This window comes from Neofelis nebulosa, chromosome 15, assembly GCF_028018385.1.
Source record: "Neofelis nebulosa isolate mNeoNeb1 chromosome 15, mNeoNeb1.pri, whole genome shotgun sequence".
Taxonomy (NCBI): domain Eukaryota; kingdom Metazoa; phylum Chordata; class Mammalia; order Carnivora; family Felidae; genus Neofelis; species Neofelis nebulosa.
The window spans coordinates 33,852,172-33,874,291 of record NC_080796.1 but is presented as its reverse complement, the minus strand read 5'-3'; the positions used below and the strand labels follow the sequence as shown (position 1 = coordinate 33,874,291).

The following is a 22,120-nucleotide window of genomic DNA, read 5'->3' as shown; positions in this document are numbered from 1 at the left end:
TTCACTTGTGAAAGAACGAGAATGAAAAAAACAAGTGAAGTTTTGTAGTGTTATTAAAAAAAGAATTTGGATCTTTTGAGCTTCCTGAAAGGGTTCCTTCCTTCCTTCCTTCCTTCCTTCCTTCCTTCCTTCCTTCCTTCCTTTATTTCTTTCTCTCTCTCTTTCTCTCTCTTTCTTCCTCATTTTCTTTCTCTTTGCTTTTTTTTTTCTTTTCTTTTTTCCTTTTTAGAGAGAGAGAATGCATGTGTGCAAGCATACGAGCAGGGGAGGGGCATGGGAGAGGGAGAGAGAGAATCTTAAGCAGGCTCCACGCCCAGTGCGGAGCTGATCTTACCAGTGTGAGATCATGACCTGAGCTGAAATCAAAAGTTGGACGCTTAGCTGATGGAGCCACCTAGGCACCCCCCCCCTTTTTTTTTTTAAATTTTTTTCTAAGTTTATTTACTTAAGCAATCTCTACACCTAATAATGGGGCTCAAACTCATGACCCCAAGGCAAGAGTTGCATGGTCTTCTGAATGAGCCAGCCAGGCACCCCTCCCTGAAAGGGTTTCTGAGAGTTACTGCCTTAGAACACAGGACTCCTTTCAGAAGGTTCAAAGATGGCCTGAGAAAAAGTTCTCCCATTTTAGGAAGCACATAGGGGAATAGGGAATCTCTTGGGTGAGAATTCTCAGGTATTTCCCCCACTGCAAAGGATGTAAGGGGGGAAAAAGTTGGCTTCTTGGGGATTCCCAATTCCGTTCTCTTTTCTTTGAATTGAATTAGGTGATATGTGGTCTGCTTGTCATTAAGGAGAATGGAATTGACATTTATCGAGCAGTTAGGAACCCAGTGTCAGCTGCTTCACATAGAATAATCTCATTTAATCTTCACAATTTTGCAAGGTAGATGATTTATTATTTTTATTTTAGATTAATCATTTGTTCATGGCTACATACCTAGCAAGTAGCAGACCAAGTAGGATTTGAAATTGAATCTGTCATACATTAGAACTCTTGCTTTTTAAAAAAATTTTATTTGAGAGAGAGAGAGAGAGAGAGAGGGAGGGAGAGGGGCTAAGGGAGAGAGAGAGAGAAAATTTTAAGCATGGTGGAGTCTGACACAGGGCCTGATCCCATGACCCTTGGATCACGTCCTGAGCCGAAATCAAGAGTGGGACACTCAACTGACTGAGCCCCTCAGGCCCTCCTAGAGCTCTTGCTTTTATACAGGAATTGTAAGTAACAACAGATGTTATTTTTTGAGTGCTTACTGTATTAGGCACTATGTTAAGTACTTTAAAAACATTTTCTCTTTATTAGCAAGCCATTAAGGTAGGTTGTCAGCTCTGTTTATAGATTGGGGAAATTGAGTCTTAGAGCCATTGAGTAATTGATTATGTTGATACTGCTAATTGTGGATAGCCTTCTTTTAATTCTTATTACTACCTTTGGAAAAATAAATGAGTTCCTTTATTTATACATATATAGAGTTTGATGTGGTCTGACCTATTCTTTTTAACGTTTATTTATTTTTGAGACAGAGAGAGGACAGAGTATGAACGGGGGAGGGTCAGAGAGAGGGAGACACAGAATCGGAAGCAGGCTCCAGGCTCTGAGCTGTCAGCACAGAGCCCGACGCGGGGCTTGAACTCACGGACCGCAAGATCATGACCTGAGCTGAAGTCGGCCGTTTAACCGACTGAGCCACCCAGGCGCTCCTGGTCTGACCTATTCTTGAGCATCTGCTAAAGTAATGGCTGGTCTATTTTCAGTCCTAGGTCTCAGTCTGCATGTTTTGGAGGTAGTAGAGTGTGGTCTGGAGGCCAGAGTTAATTTATATTTTCCTCAAGATTATCAGGGTAACTATTATTAGATAGGCAGCTGGTAAATAGAGGACCTTATGAAGATGAGGCCATAAGAAAAAGATAAGATATTAGTAATAAGAGTAAAAAGAGGAAGATAAAGTGGGCATAGCTGTTGTATGCTGCAGTTGTGGCATTTGGCTTCCAGATGATAGATCATGGAATGTTATTATCCCCGTAACGAATTTCTGATATTATTTAGCCCAATTCCCTTTTTTACTTAATGGGAAATGAGGTTTAGAGAGGTTAAGTGATTCAGGGTTACATGACTTGGTTAGTGGCTGAGTTAACACAATTACCCTGATTCACTTTATTGCTTCTTATTTTGCCTTGTATGCTAGTATGTTCAAAATGCGTAGAGAACAAACTCTAAACCATACTGCCTAGCTCATATTCCAGCTCCACAGTTTACTAGATGAGAGACCTCAGGCAAGTCACTTAACCACTCTGTGCTTCAGTTTCCTCATCTGTAAAATAGGGATAATAATAGTAGTTCTAGGTCTTTGGGAGGATTAAAGGAGTTAAAATATAGAAAGTGCTTAGAACAATGCCTGGCACGTAGTAAGAGCTATATATTTGTTATAAAAATTATTTCTCCTCTAGAGAGCTCAGTGGTATTAATGTTGTATAAACTGAGCCTTAAAATTTGTCACTCTGGGCTTGCCCAATTCAAGTTTTCTTGGAAAATGGCTTTGTTGATTTTAGCCATTACTCCTGTATCTGTGATATTTATATCAATAATTAATGAATGAATTAATGTTAAATATTAATATTTATATTAAAAATGGTCCTTAACCTTTTTATATATAGTAAGAAAACCACCTAACAACAATTATGTGGTTTTGAAATAAATTCCCTGTTCACTTGTAAATTAGACATTATTTAAGCTATAGGCTGTATTTTTTTTTTTTTTTTAGTTGAGGTGAAATTCACATGTGTATTCTTAAGTATAACCAAATAGCTTGAGTGAATTGTTGGGAGTTTTTAGAGGATATCTACTTTTAGTTCTTTTCAGTTTTTTAATGAAAATTTAATTTCTAATACTAGAATTGGTTTTAGAGTTGAGAAAGACCTTCTCAACCTCTCTGTTTTATAGATGAATAAATTGAGGTAGAGAGGCCAAGATTATGTGGTCAGAGTCTTGAAACTAGCTGATAGGAGAGCCTGGGATAAGAACATTGGCTTCCTGCTCACCAATGTACATTGCTGAGGTGTATCACTGCTGTGTAAACATTTAATTTTTTTTTTAATTTTTGAGAGAGAGCATGAGCAGGGGAGGGGCAGAGGAAAAGGGAGAGAGAATCTCAAGCAGGCTTCACATGGGGGGTAATCTAGGCAGACAGAATAATACTAGGCAAAGGCATAAATTGGTGGAAGTATCTAAGCATATTAATGAAATCTGGTTTAGTGGCTATGTTGGAGAACTAATGGAGTGAGGTTGGAAGGGTGGACTGGGAGGGATCAAGGGGTGAAGGGATGAGTACCTTGCTGAGTTTAAACACTTCCTGGGTGTGAAACATCAAGGATTTTAAAGAAGAGGTTAGTGGAGAGGGATCAGTGCAAAGTGAAATGTATAATTTAGATCTTGGAAGATGTATTGGAGAGAATAAGACCAAAGACAGGAAAACCAAACAGTATAGCTGAAAATATTGAGGGCTTGAATAGTAGCTTAATTAATCAATTTTAGTGTGTATTTTTCCCATATTTTAATACCAAAATCAGGATATGTCTTATAATTAATGTTGTGTTATAGGTTAATTTGCAGATACATTTTTCATTTTTAGAAGCACATAAAATAATGGTGTATATTACTATTAATTACTATTAATGGTGTATATTACATCTTAGATTTGATAAAATTTGATAGTAATGATATATAATTTTACTTAATGCTTACTGTGTATATGTCAGGCAGAGTAATAGATACCTGTCAACATCAAGCATCTGGCAGTGTCTACCATGTTTAGCAACTTTTTAATTTTTTTAATTTTTGTTTTTAAGGGAGACAGTAAGCAAGTGTGGGAGGGGCAGAGAGAGGGAGAGAGAGAATTCTAAGCGGGCTCTGTGCATGAAGCTTGATCTCATGACCCTAAGATCATGACCTGAGCTGAAATCAAGAGTCAGATGCCTAACTGAATGAGCCACCCAAGCGCCCCTAGCAACTTCTTTTTTAAATTACTGAAAGTGACCAAAAGGCCATGGGATCTATCTGGGATGTCATTAAAGGTTGAGAAAGAAATTTATAAGAGCATGGTTGAAGAATGAATGCAGAAAATAAGAAAAGTTCATGTTTGTCCCCACAGAATGTGGCTAGAGCTCTAGAAATAAATTACTTTGATATCAATTTAGTGTTTTCTTATTCTTTTGTTTAGTCAGTGAATGCAGATTTAGTTCTTTTTTTAGTTTTAGGTAATAAACTCAAATGTGATCAGTGAGATATATTGAGATATATCTTTCTGTTGTTTTTCAAATGTTTTTATAATAGTAGATAACAAAAGTGTTAATAAGCAGGTTAGTTACCACTTCTAATCACAGATTTCATACATCTTTTTATAAACCTTTCTTTTTGAGTTGAATATATTTGTTTGAAATAGTTTTGAAATATAAGTACTTCAAATTATACTGCCATTAGATATTTGCTAGAGAGGGCTGCAAAATGTTTTCTCTAGAATTTGTTTGGTTAGTATCATGGACTTTGAACAGTTCTGTTCTTGATAGATGGAGAAATTAGAAAGTACATTGCTTTAGAGACCACTGAAATTGAAGTTATTATAATAATCCTGTGAGCTTGGGCAAGTCATTTAGCCTTTCCGTGTTACAGTATTCTCATCCTTAAATTGGACATGATAATAGTGCCTACTTTAGAGGATCATATGAAATTAACTGAATTAATAATTGGAAAGCACTTAGTACATATGTGTGGTAAGTAATAATACTACGTGTAGTAAGTGTTGTATGTATATTAGCCATTATTACATATCTATCTCTAGTGGTTTGAAACTAACAGTTGAGTAGTTTACTAGTTGATTTTATTCCTTTAATTTTTATGTATTTATTTATGTATTTATGTATTTATTTATGTATTTATGTATTTATTTGTGGGGGGGGGGCAGAGGGAGAGGGAGAGAAAGAATCTTAAGCAGGCTCCATGTCCAGTGCGGAGTCCCACCTGGGGTTCAATCTCACAACGATGAGATCATGACCTGAGCCGAAATCAAGAGCAGGTCACTCAACTGACTGGGCCATCCAAGTGCCCTCTAATTTATTTATTCTTGAGACAACTTGGGGAAGGGAATCAGTGAAACTCTAACTGGGAAAAAACAACTTAGATATTGCTTATTCATTTATTGGATAAATGGAAGATGAAAGAAGTTTACCTTTTTAAAAAAGCCTGATATTTCACAGAACACAAAGTTTTTGTTGTTACTTGTTGATGGTTATTGCTGAGATAAAAAGATTAATTTAAACATTTTTGACAGTTTCTTTAGTTTTTGGGATAGAAGAAAAACTGGGAAGAAAGCTGGTAACTTTTTTTTCTTTCACTCTTTTGTTATGAAGCCTTAGTAGAATTGATTTATAAACATACAGTATTAGAGAAAAAAAATATTTTAGGGAAAGAAATGATCAAATGCAGTATTTTGAAATTCTCCTTTAACCTTTGTTTCATTTTAGAGACTATTATTTAACATGGTGGGTTTTATGTAAGGAACACTTATTAATAAACCATTATTTAACCAGCTTTAATTACAATGATTTAAAATTTTTAATGATATCAGTGATTATTAATAATAATTTAATGCATATTTTGTGAACCTGCCATGCTAAACACAGAATATCCCATTAAAGTAACAACCTCCTTACAAATGGTGAAATTTGCAAACATACACAATATTTTAGTAGTTGGATCATTTTATTATCATTAATATTTGAAATTAAATAAAAATATCATTGGTAGGCATAAAGTAATACTATTAAACATTTTTTATTTTTTTCAACGTTTTTTTTTTTTTTTTTTTTTTTTTTTATTTTATTTTTGGGACAGACAGAGACAGAGCATGAACGGGGGAGGGGCAGAGAGAGAGGGAGACACAGAATCGGAAACAGGCTCCAGGCTCTGAGCCATCAGCCCAGAGCCTGATGCGGGGCTCGAACTCACGGACCGCGAGATCGTGACCTGGCTGAAGTCGGACGCTTAACCGACTGCGCCACCCAGGCGCCCCTATTAAACATTTTTTAATGCATCACTTTCTAGTGCTTAGCACAGTGATTTATTGTGTAGGTGCCTCAATATTCATTTTATAAGGAGTGAAGGAGGGAAGAATTCAATATAAAGTTTTAAACCTAGGGAAACTGGTAGAGGATAGCTACCTTTCGGAATGGTAAACTCATGAAATTAGATCTTAAATATGCTGATTTCATGTGTGAGATGTCTGTGTGTAGAGAAGGAGCTAGGATTTGAAAAATGGTATTAAGAGATAAGATTATTATAATTGAGATAGTAATTAAAGAATTCACTAAGGGAAAGTATGTAAGGCAAAAAAGTAAAGATGCAAACAGACGAAGTCTTGGAAAATACATTGTTACAAGACTGGAGATGTAGAGATAAATGGGTTATTAGCAGTGATATGCTCTGTGGACAGGTCAGTAAGAATGAGAATTAAGAATAGGCCTTGGGGGGGGGGTGCCTGGGTGGCTGAGTCAGTTAAAGTGCCCGACTTCTGCTCAGGTCAGGATCTTGTGGTTCAAGAGATTGAGCCCTGCGTCAGGCTCTGTGCTGACAGCTCAGAGCCTGGAGCCTGCTTCAGATTCTTATCTCCCTCTCTATCTGCCCCTCCCCTGCTCTCTTCCTCTCTCAAAAATAAATAAACATTAAAAAAGAAAAAGAATAGGCTTTGGATGTGACAAAGGGAGCTTATTGGTGGATTCTGAATATAAATTGTGTTTTGCAAACTATCTTCCAGGTTTTAAGAGGTTAAAGTCATTGAGACAACCTGTATATACTTACCATTTGAGAAATTTGGCTACTAAATTATGGAAAGAGCCTAAATGTCCATCAACTGACAAATAGGTAAAGAAGATGTGGTTTATATATACAATAGAATACTACTTGGCAATGAGAAAGAATGAAATTTGGCCATTTGTAGCAATGTAGACAGAACTGGAGGGTATTATGCTAAGTGAATAAGTGAAGTAAGTCAGTCAGAGAAAGACATACCATATGTTTTCACTCATATGTGGATCCTGAGAAACTTAACAGAAGACCGTGGGGGAGAGGAAGGGGGAAAAAGTTACAGAGAGGGAGGGAGGAAAACCATAAGAGACTCTTAAATACTGAGAACAAACTGAGGATTGATGGGGGGTGGGGAAGAGGGGAAAGTAGGTGATGGGCATTGAGGAGGGCACCTGTTGTGATGAGCACTGGGTGTTGTATGGAAACCAATTTGACAATAGATTATAATTAATATTAAAAAAAAAAAAGAAATTTGGCTACTAACAGAGTGAGGAAAATAACTTTGAGGACCAAGTAGGATAAAGCAAAATGTTCTTTGAGGATTTATGAAATCTGTTCATATATGAAGACAGTAGAGAAAGTAGCTTTAATTTTATCTAAATTTTTGGCTTAATTGCATTTCCCTCATTTATTGTCTGTGAGGCCTTTACAAAGTTTTTTCTCTGAACCTCAGTTTTCTTGTGTGTAATATGAGGATAGTACCTACCTTTCAAGGTTATTGTGAGAATTATATGTAATAATATATGAAAGTACCAGCAAGAGCCTGATCTATAGAAGATACTCTTCAGTAAAGTAGAGCTGTTAATTTCTATCATTATTAAAAATAAGCCACTGAAGTAACTTTTACTCATTTATTCAACGGACATTTTAGGGTGTTAGTACTTAATTTAAGAAGACTCTCTTTAAGTGTCATGAAATTTCTTGGAAACCAAATGATGGTAGCTGGACTTGTAGAATCCATTGCTTGATGGGGTGCCTGGGTAGCTCACTTGGTTAGGTTTCTGGCTTTTGTCAGTCAGGTCATGATCTCAGGGTTTGTGAGATTGAACCCTGCATGGGGCTCTGCGCTGACAGCACGGAGCCAGCTTGGGATTCTCTCTCTCTCTTTTTTTGCCCTGCCCCCCTTGCCCTCTCTCTCCTTCTCTCTCAAAATAAATAAATAAACTTAAAAATAAAAAAGAATTCGTTGCTTGAGAAACTACCTTTTGACAAAATGAATTACTGTGTTTCATAGATTCTAGGATGTACACTGCCTTGTTCACTATCCAACACCTTTGAAATTGGGATTCATCTTACAGATGTCATAGTTTAATTGGTAATGCTTTTCTTTCTTAATGATTCATAAAATAATGGTGTGTTTTAACAATTGATAATGTCTTAGACTCAATGAAATATGGTAGTATTTTATTAAGTACAAATGTATTTTGATTAGTAGTATTTTTTTTGTGGGAAATGTTATTCAGCCTCCAGAGAATACCCAATTTATTAAGGTTTTGTGGTACTGAAATTGAAGCTGTGAAGTGGTCTGAGACCGATAGATTAGAAACCATTTTGGGGGCACCTAGCTGGCTCACTTAGAAGAACATGCTACCCTTGATCTTGGGGTTTTGAGTTCAAGCCCCACATTGGGTGTAGAGATTACTTAAAAAAAAAGAAAGAAAGAAACCATGTTTATAATTTTTATAGACATTGGAAACAGTATTGCAGTATTGCAGAGCTTTTGGATTCCTTTTTGTTTTTGTTCAGTTAAACTGGCAAACTGTTACTAACAGCAAACGTGAGAATTTTATGTTGTGATAACTATTATTTTTGGGCAGAAATCTAACATGTTTTACCAACCTGTATAAAACTTACATGTTAAAGAGAGCTGGAAGCCAAAAGCATTAAGAACTTTTCTTGTGTCTAGTAAATAAAAATGGTTTGAATTTTGTGTAGAGATAAAAGATAATGAAAATTGAGAAAACTAAGGAAGGACTTTGCATTTTGATAGTTCATGAAACTAGAACTGCTATAAAAGCTCAAAAAAATAATAGCTAACACTTAAAAAAATTAACTGATGTGCTGCTTCGGACACTTAGGTTTTGTGTTACAAAGTCTGTGAAGTTTACCAGTATATTTTAAATTTGTACTGTGCTAGATGCTGTGGCCTATAAAAATTGAGGTGAGGTTGCTCTCTGCCCTCAGAATTTACAGCTGTTACCACAATAAATGTAAGAATGAGACATATAGATTTAATTAGTTAGAAGAGAGCATTTGTTATCAGCTTTATTTTATCATCAGAATAGCATCCTTAGACAAGGAAGATGCTGATTTATTCTGTCAGACCTGCTTCAGGTTAAAAGTGTGGCTGTATGCCTTCTCAAGGGTATTCAGTGTGAGTTAAATTACAATGTTGGTGGCTTTGATATATGGGAATGCAATTTTGCTTATTATTGCTAAATAAATCACTTGCTTGAAATTGTCATAAGTTTTCTTTCCATTATTTGGTATATGTATAGGGATAAGCATCTTAGCTACTTTGATCAAGATGAGCAGAAGATGTTGGTTATGATCTAATAACATGTACATTCTGTGATATAAAAATGTTTTTTGAATCTACCTCATGTATTGATTATCTATATAGCCCAAAACTTAGTAGCTTAAAACAATAATAAACATTTATCTCATGTTGTTTCTGTGTGTCCGGAGTTTGGAAGCAGGTTAACTGGGTTGTTCTGGCTCAGGGTATTGTGTGAAGTTGCAGTCAAGATGTCAGCTGGGGTTGCAGTTATCTCAAGGCTGGATTGGGGCTGGGGGATCCAATTCTAGGATAGCTAACTCTGGTGATTTGCAAATTTGTGCTTTTTTTCAGAAGGCCTCAGTTCTTTACCATTCAGAACTCACCATAGGGCAGCCTTTTTTTTTTTTTTTCTTTTTTTTTTAAAGTCTGGCTTCCCTCAGAGTAGATAATCCAAGAGAGAGTAAAATGAAAACCACATAGTCTTTTATGACTTAGCCCTGGAAACAGTATTCTGTCATTTATGCGATATTCTATTGTTTATATAGGTCAGCTGTATTTTGTATGGGAGGAGTTGCACAAGAACATTACTACCGGGAGGAAAGAATCCTTTGGAAGATTCATCTTTGGAAGAATCATCTCAGAGGCTAGGTCCCTCACTTGATATAAAAATCTAATGGTAGTAAAGTTTTAGAAATAAAAGAATATCAGAAAATTGAGTTGCCAAAATTGGAAGTAAATCTTAGAAAATAAGGTTTCATTTGAAATAGCGGGCTGTGTGTCTTTTTCTCAAGCATGGATTATAGAATGTACAAAACTTGGGTGGGATACTTTAGTAACCTGAGTTTCAGATCTCAGTGGTAAAATGAGAATCACGTTTACATTAAGGAGTTAAAGCTCTGTGTTTCATAAAATTAGAGTTAAAGTAGTGTGTTTAAAATATTCAAAATGATATGTGATAGTAGGCATTTAAATGTAACTATGATTGCTTTTATTATTGATCGATATTTGTGGCCATCATTTCCTCAGCTCTCATGTGTACTCAACCCAATCTAATCTAGCTTCTGCCTGATCACTCTTCTGAAACCATTGATTGATGGTCACAGGTGAGCTCCTGATCCTCAGATCTAATAACCTCCTCTTAGTCTTCTCTTTCTTTTTGATCTCTAAGCAGCTTTTTATTTTTCTTTCCTTTAACTTAAGGTTATATTTTTTTAAATCTTACCTATGGATAGTTTCAGATATAGGCTCTGAAGTAGAAAGAGTGTAGGCATTCCAGCATTAGCTATTTTTCTTTATAATTCAGTTGCAGCATTCCAATTAGATAGGTAGATGGATAGATAACATTCCAATTAGACAGAATAGACATCTATATTCACCATCCTGCTCAAGATACAGAAAAATTATGAGTATTATGCACCCTTCCTTGATTGTTGTTTTGCTTAGCTCAGATGTTTGTTTTCTTTTTAAGTTATTTTTCAGCTTTATTGAGACATAATCGACATAACACTGTGTAAGTTTAAGGTGTACAACATAATGATTTAATACATTGATATATTGTAAAATGATTATTTCCATAGCATTAACTAACACCTCTATCCCATCACATAATTACCATTTCTTTTTTGTGGTGAGAACATTTAAGGTCTACTCTCTTCACAACTTTCAAGTATCCAATAAAATATTATTAGCTATAATCACCATGCTGTACATTAGATCCTCAGAATTTATTAACCTTATAACTGGTAGTTTGTGCCTTTAACTGATATCCTCTCACCCTCCCCCCCCCCCCCCCCCGTCATAACCACTACTCTATTTGCTGTTTTTCTTTTTTTTTTTATCCATTCATCTGTTAACCCTTAGGTTGTTTCCATGCCTTATATTGTGAATAAGCATATATATTCATATATATATATATATATGATTTTTTTCTCACTGTCTTGTCTGCTGCTTTGTATTCCAAAAGATTATGTCCTTGGCCCACTTCTCACTTTCTGAGAAATTATATTTACCTACAGTTTAGGCAGTTTCTTTTTTATTTTAAGTAGGTTCCATGCCCAGCGTGGGGCTCAGACTCATGACCAAGAGTAGCATACTCTACCTCTACCGACTGAGCCAGCCAGGCACCCCAAGCTTAGGTAGTTTCCTGTCACCTTTATGTAGGTGATTCCCAGTTCTTAACCACTAGCTCTGACCTGTCTTTTAAATTGTATATCTCTGAGGTGCCTGGGTGGCTCAGTCAGTTAAGTGTCTGGCTCTTGATTTTGGCTCAGGTCATGATCTCAGGGTTTGTGGGATTGAGTCCTATGTCAGGCTCTGTGCTGACAGTGTGGAGCCTATTTGGGATTCTCTGTCTCCTCTTTCTCTACCCTTCCCCCCACTTGCTCTCTCTCTCTCTCTCTCTCTCTCTCTCTCTCAAAACAAATGAATAAACATTAAAAAAATAAACTGTAGATCTCTGTTTTCATCTGTCTGCTAACTATCTCAGTTTTTCTGTAGATACCAAAGTGGTTTGTCATCCAATCTCTTTTATCTTTTTTTGCTCATGGTTTTTTCTTTGGTGTTTTTCCAGGTCAGTTAATAGTGTCACTAATCATCCTTCTTTTTACCTGGGCTCAAAATCTTGAAGATCTTTAATTCCCTTAGTTCATGTTTAATGTTTCTTTTTTGCTTCTTGATTTTTGCTTCTTGGTGTCCTCCTCTTTCCCATATTTCACCTATTTTTTCGGCCCCCTATTGCGACTGCCTTAGACTTTCAATATGCTTTGCTCATTTTTTAAAACGTATTTAATATATTGTGTTATAATTTATTTATGTGACTTCTTGTTTGAGTCATCATTATTTTCTTTATGGCATAATGTACAGAGTAGACATCCAATAAACATTGAATGAATAAAGCATGGTAACTTCCTTAATGATGATATTAATAATCTATAAATATGGTGCACCTCTTTTATACAAGTACAAGCACGGTGGCTAATACCCATACTTTATAGTCATATGGGGACCAAGTGACACAGATAAATAATTAAAATATAAGGTGGAAATATTAAGTGCTATAAATGGTTTCAAATAGAGTACTACAGGATTTCAGAGGAGAGAGTGATGATTTCCAGCTGGAAAAATCAGGACAATGAATAAAAGAGGTTAAATTTGATCTAGACCTTGAAAAATGGTTAAGATTTGGAAGTTAGGTTTAGAAGATGTGGGTAGGGTGGGGGATTGTAGTAGAGAGAGTAGTTGTAAACAAAGGCAAAGATGGAAGAAATATTGAAGTTCCTAAAATGAGTAATAAGTAATTCATTTTGGCTTTAGGGTTAGATTGTGAAAGTGAAAGTGATTTTCTTCAGTTTGGAATATAAGCCTAGAAAGATAGTTTGAACCATCCTGGGTGCCTTAGAGGCCAGCAGAGGATTGTGGGCTTTATTTTATAACCATTGGGAAATCCTTGTAAGTTTTTAAGCAGGAGAATCAGACTGGTGCTTTGGGAATATTGATAAGGAAGCAGGAGTTGTAAGATGTTTTAGAGAGATGGAAATCTCTAAGTTGGTAAACCAGGTCAGAGTTCACTGTAATAGTGTAGGTAAAAGGATACAGGAGATATGTAAATGAGGTTGTGGTAGTGGCATTGAATGAACCAGATCATTAAACTCACGGGTGAAAAGAAGGAGAATATAGGAATGTTAACTCCACTAGGACAGGGATTTTTATTTTCCTCATGATGTATTCTAAGTGTTTAGAGCAGTGCCTGGCACATAGCAGGTACTCAATAAGTATTTGTTGAATGAGTGATAACTGAGATTGTGAATCTCTGTGATTTGGATACTGGCAATGACATTAAAAGAAATACAGAACATGAGAAGAGCATGTTTTGGGAAGAAATGAATTGAACTTTGGACATTCTGAGTTTGTGTTAGCAGACATGTGACTGAAGATACAGATTTGGGAGATATCTACATAGAAATAGTAAAAGCCATGTCAGTGAATATCAGAATATATTAGTGCAGTAACTTATAAATGTGAATATTCCAAATTAGTTCTTCCTATTTTATAATATATATTTTATACATTTAATAATTGAAATTATAATTTAATGTAACAACTTTTGCATAGTGAACTGCCTTTTGCTGATGGGGTGCTTTTAAATTCCATGAAAATTATGAGTCGTGCATAATCCTAATATACTGTAGATTTTGGATTAAGTATGTACAAAAGTACATTAATTTTAAACTTTAATATATTAGATTATAAGAATTTGTGTAAGTTTTTGTTGACTTTACAGATTATTTTTATCATCAAAAACAGAGTTAGGTTAGTTTATTTCTATTTGAGGATAGAAATGAAGATTCATTAGATGGTGATTCTTTGTATAGGACATATGAGAATGTTGGATGCCCTCTTGAGGTATATAACGTGATTTACAGAACTGTCCTTAACACTTTAATATCATGAAAACATGACTGACTTCTAGATGATGAGACAAAGAAACCATGTCATATGTACCTGACTTGCACATTACTCACAGACTACCCAGTATTTCTGGTGAAAAAAACTAAAAAGGGAATGCAAAAAGAGGAAGCAGAAACTGAAAAAGAAATCATTGTAGAATATTTCTGGGGTGCTATAAATCAGCTCATGATGTCTGTGTTTGTTTGTTTTTAAAGTAGGCTTCATGCCCAGCACAGAGTCCAACGTGGGGCTTGAACTCACCACCGGGATCAAGACCTGAGTTGAGATCAAGATTCCGATGCTTAACTGATTGGGCCAATTGGGCGCCCCTCATGATGTACATATTTTGAAGAATATATGAAAATTTTGTTATTCAGGAATTCCATTTAGAAAAATTTTTGGATTAAAAAAGTCTGATGTAAATTTTATCTAATTATTAAACACTGTTAACAGGGAATATGACTGTTTTAAAGGTTTATAACAAATAATCCCTTTCCCTTCCTCTTTAAATGCCTGTGTTTATTTTATTGCTTATTAATCAATAATTAAATTCCAATGTGCTGACTTTGAGTGAATATTGAAGCCAATGAGAACAACATAGGTTATTTAATTGATGGAGTTGATAATATTTGTAGTATATATTTGCGGTTAATGGTGAGTTGATAGGAAGTAGAAATTTTTCTAGTTTCTGATCTGAGTTTGTGGAAAGGCCTGTGAGATTGCCTGTGCTTTGGAGAGGAGATTAATGATGATCTACGGGTTATTAAAAATTAACAACATAAGAAATTTGTATTGGCAGTATTATTGAACACACGTTAGGTTTGAACTATACCCTATTTTGTGCAATAGATATATATCTTACAGAAAGTTTAAGTAATATAATTAGACCTTGTTTAAAGCTATGCAAACTGGGATTTCCATGTATTTTCTTAGGAGTCTGTAGGTTATGAGAATTAAAAATATAGTATGTTTATGACAGTGATTTTCTAAAAATATAATAGTATAGTTTAGATCATCTAGATGACCATCTTATAAACTGGTAAATGCCGGGAGTTGCAGTGCCTGTGTTTATGCTTGTTTGGTCATGTTGGCTCCAGGTAGAATACTGTACTACTACTACAAGACTGAGGCATATCTCAATACATAAATGATGTATTCATGTCCAAATAGTAGATGGCCAAATGATGCTACAGCCCACTGTATGATGTAAGTTTTGCAGTAGTTTGCAAAGGATTAACTAACATTGTTTCAGTATCTTTTATGTTCTAAGTGTTCTTCATTTATAATCATGAATTATAATTAATATAAGGATTTGTGTTTTAAGAGTTTTTAATTCTCATAATAGACCTGTGAGGTATGTGAGATTACTCTGTTTTGCAGATGAAGACACTGATATACAGAGAGGTTAATTTTCCCAAGGTTACACACCTCTTAAGTGATAGAGTTGGTTTTCATATGTTTCGTCTGACTCCATAGCTCCTAGTCACTGTATTATGCTCCCTCATAGTAGAGAGAGGTACTAGGAGCATTATATCACATCTAATAGTCGTATGGGTATTCCAAATTCAGAAGGACAGGTATAATGACAGCATTGTATTCATGTTGCCAGTTGAGATTTTGTTTTAGCAAACATATTTTTTTCCTGTCACATTAATGTTGTTGGTTGAATAGTATTGGTTTTGTTGTTGTGTTTGGATTTAATTTGTAAGATTTTACTGTTATATGAGTTCTTATAAGCACTAACAGAGTTTGGTTTTAATATATTTTATAACCTAACAAAAATAATTTAACAGATGACCTTAGAGATGCTGATATAAAAGATTGTTTTGAATCCTTTGGAAATCAAAGAAATCTCTTGTAATGCACATGAATGTGTATTGATTTTAGTGTACAAATTCGGAGTTGTATATAAAGTACTGGATTTCTTTAAAGTAAAACAGCATAAATTGAGGAAACTCTTTGAATATGTTGTTTTGTGTATTTGGATTCTGCTCCTAACCTAGGCAAATGCTCTCATATCATAGATAACAATCTATAGTTATAATTAATATAGACATTACTTTGTAGGCTCTTCCCCCTCGTAGTTCCTAATTGGGGCTATTCTCCTGTCACAGGAATAGAAAGGTATCCTGGTTTTTTTTAACGTTTATTTATTTTTGAGACAGAGAGAGACACAGAGTGTGAACAGGGGAGGGGCAGAGAGAGAGGGAGACACAGAATCTGAAACAGGCTCCAGGCTCCGAGCTGTCAGCACAGAGCCCGACGCGGGGCTCGAACTCACAGACCGTGAGATCATGACCTGAGCCGAAGTCGGACGCTTAACCGACTGAGCCACCCAGGCGCCCCAAAGGTATCCTGTTTATGGAGTTCTCTAGAGACTTATTACAATAAAAAACTTAGAAGGTCTCTTATTCAAGGGAAAACTGAAGTAGTAAGAAGCAAAAATAATTGTCTCTGATTTTACCCAGAATTGTTTTGATTGAAATGAAATTGTGACTCAGATTTACAATCAAAATGAAAGCTATCATCATTTTTCTCTTTATAAAATTTTAATTGTCTTTTAAAAACTTAATTTGGTAAGCTTTCCTTTTGCAAATTTAATTCATTTTCGTCACTAAGGTACTACTTGGTATGCATTTTCAGTGTGCTTTGTTCATGTTTAAAGTAATTTTCTCCAAAGAAGAAATACTTTTGAGTTCAAGAACTATTTATTGAACTTCTATGGTGTAGTAGCCACTATGCTAGTCGTTAATGGTTTATTTGCTTCCTGATAGCATCATTTAATTTTGGTATATATGCCTGTTATACTCCAGAAGTAGAAAAACTTCATTCAGATATTTGAGTCTCTAGTATTACCTGCTGTTATGATAGATTTAATTCCATAAGTATTCTCTGGCTGGATGTGTGTTCCTTACATTTTTCTAGTTAGAGAGTTACTTTGCTCTAAGCAATATATTAATTTACTCTCTTAAAATATCTGATGGAAGACTGTAACATAACCACCACTCTGCACTTGTGTAAGACTTTAATATAAAATTCTAATCCAAACTGGGGCACTTGGGTGGCTCAGTCGGTTAAGTGACTGACTTCGGCTCAGGTCTTGATCTCATAGTTTGTGAATTCGAGTCCTCCATCAGGCTCTGTGCTGACAGCTCAGAGCCTAGAGCCTGCTTCGGATTCTGTGTCTCCATCTCTGTCTATCCCTCCCCCACTCACGCTCTGTCTCTCCTTCAAAAATAAATAAGCATTAAAAAAAAATTAAAAAATCCTAGTCCACACTGACATAAAGTCTTTCTGATGTTTTTATTTTATTTTTTTTATTAAATTTTTTTTTCAACGTTTTTTATTTATTTTTGGGACAGAGAGAGACAGAGCATGAACGGGGGAGGGGCAGAGAGAGAGGGAGACACAGAATCGGAAACAGGCTCCAGGCTCCGAGCCATCAGCCCAGAGCCCGACGCGGGGCTCGAACTCACGGACCGCGAGATCGTGACCTGGCTGAAGTCGGACGCTCAACCGACTGCGCCACCCAGGCGCCCCTCTGATGTTTGATAAAATCTTCTGGACTAACTTCTTTTTTTAGGTTAGAAGTTAGTGGTTCCTGAGACATCTGAAATTGTAAAGAATATAATGAATTGATACAAATTTTTCTTAAAAGAAATTCCATACCTTTGTCATACTCAGGGCTTTTGTACACAAATAAGTTTAAGAATTAGTGGTCAGTAAAGATGAGGCTGAGCTTCAAATGCAATTTTAGAAAAGTTGTGGCCCAGTAATGAAGATTTTGTAAAAAAGGTTTTTGTTTACATGTTTTCTGTCACTACTTCTGACCAGTTCTTTCTTCTGACACCAACTGGGTATCTAGTAACTTAGTTCAATTCTGACACTAAATATCCAGACCCCATGGGCAAAGCCATAGTCCCACAAAACTACTCTCACTTGAGATACCAGCTATAAGTGGGGTACCCAGGATACCCATACTTCTGTCTGGCTGACTACAAATCTTTGGCCATTGGTGATTGAACTCAATCCCCAGCCATTCTCTCTTTCTCAGAGATTTGGGGGTGGTGCTGAAAGTTTTTGCCCTCTAATCACATTAATCAGGCTGTTGGCTTTTCTGGGGACCAGCCCCCATCCTGAAGCTATATCAGAGCCATTCCCCATTCCTCCCCCACCCCCCATGAGCTATCTCATTAGTACACAAAAGAATAGATTCCAAAGGTTTTCAGAGCTTTATGCCAGGAACCTGAAACAAACAGCAAATATTTTTTATTATACCACAATTACATTACTATTGTAACTCAAATTTTATATAGTAAATCTTACTGAATATTACAGATTTAAACATGTATGATGTTAAAATTTTTAAGTATAGGGGTGCCTGGGTGGCTCAGTCAGTTAAGTGTTCCAGTTTGGTTCAGGTCATAATCTCATAAACCCTGTGTCGGGCTCTGTGCTGACAGCTCAGAGCCTGGAGCCTGTTTCAGATTCTGTCTCCCTCTCTCTCTGCCTCTCCCCTGCTCATGCTTTGTCTCTCTGTCTCTTCCAAAAATAAGCATTAAAAAATTAAAAATTTGTAAGTATAATTTCCCTACAAAAATTTTTATAAAACATAGGTTAAAATTAACAAAAATGAATTAAAGTTGTTAATTTTCCTTGCTTCACTGGAAATCTTTTTTGCTGTATCTTGTCAGGCTTGGTTAGTAATAGAACTAACAGGTTGGTGACTGGTATAAAGCATATGGTAAATTCACCTGGGAAGAATACAATTTACTAGACTTGAATACAGAATGGGTCACCCTCAAGGTTTATTTCTTCTTTTGGGGGGGTTTATATGCTTTAGTGACTCTAGGGCAGTGGTTCTGGGCAGGGGGTCAAGGCATGTTGATTTTGTGTCCCATGGGACATTTGGCAGTGTCTGGAGACATTTTTGGTTGTCACAAAGCTTTGATGGAGACATTGCTATTGGTATCTAGATGAGTCTAATGGGTCTCTAGATGGCAGGGATAGTACTAAAAATCTTGTGCACAGAACTGTCTCCCTGCCCCCAACAAATTATCTGACTCCAAATGTCAATTGTTGAGGAATGCTGGAGGCCACTTTGGGTGACCACCAAAAGTTAGATTGCATTTGAAGCTTTGAAGCTTTGGAACTGGATAAAGCCACCTGTTTATGAATGGCTCGTCAGCACTGGAGCTTTATCCACTTGATTGATTCTACTATTTTGATAGTTATAGTGAAGTACTTTTCAGTCCTGGCCCAGACCACTGATTGGGAGACCAAACTGCAACTATCCAAATTACCTAAATATGGTTGGTAGTTAATTCACTGGTTTGGGAAAAAAAAATAAACCTGTAACTGATATGGAGGACTTTCCAAACCTCCACTGAAGAATATTTGTATCTAAGATAAAAAGAATTCTGGAGATTGTCTACATAGCAGTATGAATGTACTTGACACTAGTGAATTGTTCACTTGAAAATGATGCTGAATTTTATGTTACATTTATGTTACTATAATTTTAAAAAATTGTATCTAGTATTTTATATTTTCTTAAGCAGTGTTCCATGTATTTCTCAAGGACCATTGTTCTATCACCATTTTCTTGAAGTCAAGAGAGTTTATGATCTCTCAGGAGATTTTTCATTCTTTTCCAAATGGCCTTTAATTTTTAAAATGTATATATTAGCCATTTTCTTAAAGATTGGACAATACTGGATTAATATGAAAGTATAATATTTGGGTTTTAACTTTATTAAAGTTAATTGAAGTATTTTATTAAATTTTCAATTTAGGGAATCATGTAGTCATTATCTGGATATTGAAAAAGAGGTAACTGTTTAGCTTCAAATGCTTTTAGTGTAAAGATTACTTGTGATTTCATGAACTTTTCTTTTTTCTAATAGGCTTTCAAGGATATGCTGTATTCAGCTCAGGATCAGGCACCTTCTGTGGAGGGTAAGATGCATTAATCCCTGTTATAGTCACATAAAACCCCTTTTAAAGGGAAGATATTTTAAACTGAATAGTATAAAACTAATATATCCAGCCCTATTATATAGATCTTTTATGCTTTTTAAAAATGTATTTTATGATTACTTTATATTTCAATCAAACCTTTTTGTTTGTTTAGCTTACATTTATCCTATGATGGATCTCTTAGTATCTTCTTAAATCACCTTAGCATTGTGAATCACAGATACACAATCTGTTTGGTTTAAAGTCAAAATTTTTATTTGTGTCATTCCTGCTCCCTCCAGTGTATTTTATAGCAGCCTTTATGAGTCCTTAATCCGTAATTAGTCTGAGCAACATAGTTTTTACTTTCTATTTATGCCATGTCTTTAGATGTGGATTAGTAGAAAAAAACTACATATATGTGTGTGTAAGTGATATAAGAATGTATATGTATGCATGTGCGCAGCTCGGCTGCCATAAAATCACTGACCTAAGGACAATAGTTATCTCTCTCCAATTATCTTTATTGATCTTTTCTGTTACTTCAGCTTCTGCTCACCAGCTCATTCTTTATGGGTTTAACCTTTGATAGGTTTGGAGAGTTGTAATTTAAAGTTGTAAGAGTTCTTGTGTCATTAAATAACTGAACTAATTCAACAGTTTCTTGAGGGAGTGTTCCCTCTGAGGCTGAGTAATCTTTTAAGATTTTATACCACATTTTTCAGAAGAGATGTATGTAAAAAAGTATATGGCAAGCAATGAGAAAGAATGAGATCTGTCCATTTGTAGCAGCATGGATGGAACTGGAGAGTGTTATGCTAAGTGAAATAAGTCAGTCAGAGAAAGACAGATACCATATGTTTTCACTCATACGTGGATCCTCAGAAACTTAACAGAAGACCATGGGGAGGGGAAGGGGGAAAAAAGTTACAGACAGGGAAGGAGGCAAACCATAAGAGACTCTTAAATACTGAGAACAAACTGAGGGTTGATGGGAGGGTGGGGGAGAGGGGAAAGTGGGTGATGGGCATTGAGGAGGGCACCTGTTGGATGAGCACTTGGTGTTGTATGGAAACCAATTTGACAATAAATTATATATATAAAAACATAAGTAAATAAATATTTGAAAAAAAAGTATATGCCAAGAATAATCTAGAGTGTGTACAGATTAATATGTTTTATGAGATACCAAACTGAAATTCTATGAAGTCATTCTAGTGACAAACTTTTGGAGGCTCATTTTTACAACATGTGACAGATGCTGAAGTTGTTTAATAAAACTATAGATCTATAATTAAAAATCTCATTTCTTTAATGACATAGAAATTCACATCTTTCATCTCTAGCCATTCTGAATTCAAAATGTGCTTCCTTTTAACATCTTGAAATCTTACCAGGGTATTGGCACTTAGGTATTATTAGTTTTATAATATGTCACTGAATTTTGGATTATAATATATTTAATATATTTAATTTTCTAATGTTTAATGGAAAACACTGAAGATTTATCACAATGTTTAGTTCTCTATTGGGTTATTATTTCCTATTTTATGTGTCTTAAAGAGTACATCTCAAAGTATTTTAAGAATGTAATAAAAATGAAATTACATGGAAGTTTAACTGATTTCTTCATTCTGTTTAATTTGCTTTACTATTGGTTCTTTTAATTTTATTCCCAAGGTCATGCTACTTATCTTTAGTTCGCCTTTTCTTTTCTTTTCTTTTGTTTTCCTTTTCTTTTTAAGTTTTACCATCCATTTTGTAACAAACATATTTTGACAGGTATTGGAAGTTCTGGTGATCTTTATTTATCCCTTCATGGTGGCTCATGTTGCTCGTAATCTTCATACACTTTTAGCTGTTATTAGAGAAAAACTGAATTCTATGAAAGTATGCTAAAATGACAAATACTTACAGTTAAAAGAACTTTTTTTAATATCATCATCCAGAGGCATTAACTTCTTTGGATCCTGTTTTAAAGGGAGTATTGTAGGCTGATCATGCAGATGTCTGTGCTACTTTCACAAGGGAAATATTCCATACTGGTTTATTCTTTCTACTCACATTGAAACCATGTAATTTTTATTTTCTTAAAATGAATTTTTCTGTTTTGAGATACTTGAGAATTGAAGATATTGAAAAGTGGTTTAAAGAAATGCTGTTCTGTGTGGTATTGAGGTTAGAAAATGTTATTAAAGTTACTATCATTTTGTCTAATTTGATTCCAGTACTATATTAATTTACTATATTTATATGGTATTAATTTGAATGTTTGTTTTGTTGTTTGTTTATTTATTTAGAGAGAGAGAGCACATGCATGGCAGAGAGAGAATCCCAAGCTGTCAGTATGGAGCCCCATG

At 35.3% G+C, this 22,120-nt stretch overlaps 1 protein-coding gene across 3 annotated transcripts in view; it reads left to right on the top strand.

The window, feature by feature from the left end:
* Positions 1–22,120, top strand: part of XPR1 (xenotropic and polytropic retrovirus receptor 1) — a 220,340-nt gene that overhangs the window by 8,384 nt on the left and 189,836 nt on the right. Inside the window, exons 1-4 of one of the 3 annotated variants that reach the window (XM_058701264.1) lie at positions 8,077–8,171; positions 10,383–10,459; positions 14,021–14,139; positions 19,709–19,760. In XM_058701264.1, the coding sequence (XP_058557247.1) occupies positions 19,721–19,760 (40 nt within the window). In that variant the 5' untranslated portion in view covers positions 8,077–8,171; positions 10,383–10,459; positions 14,021–14,139; positions 19,709–19,720. Of the gene's footprint in view, positions 1–8,076; positions 8,172–10,382; positions 10,460–14,017; positions 14,140–19,708; positions 19,761–22,120 lie in introns of those variants that run through there. The other 2 variants (XM_058701263.1, XM_058701262.1) reach the window with 2 other exon arrangements.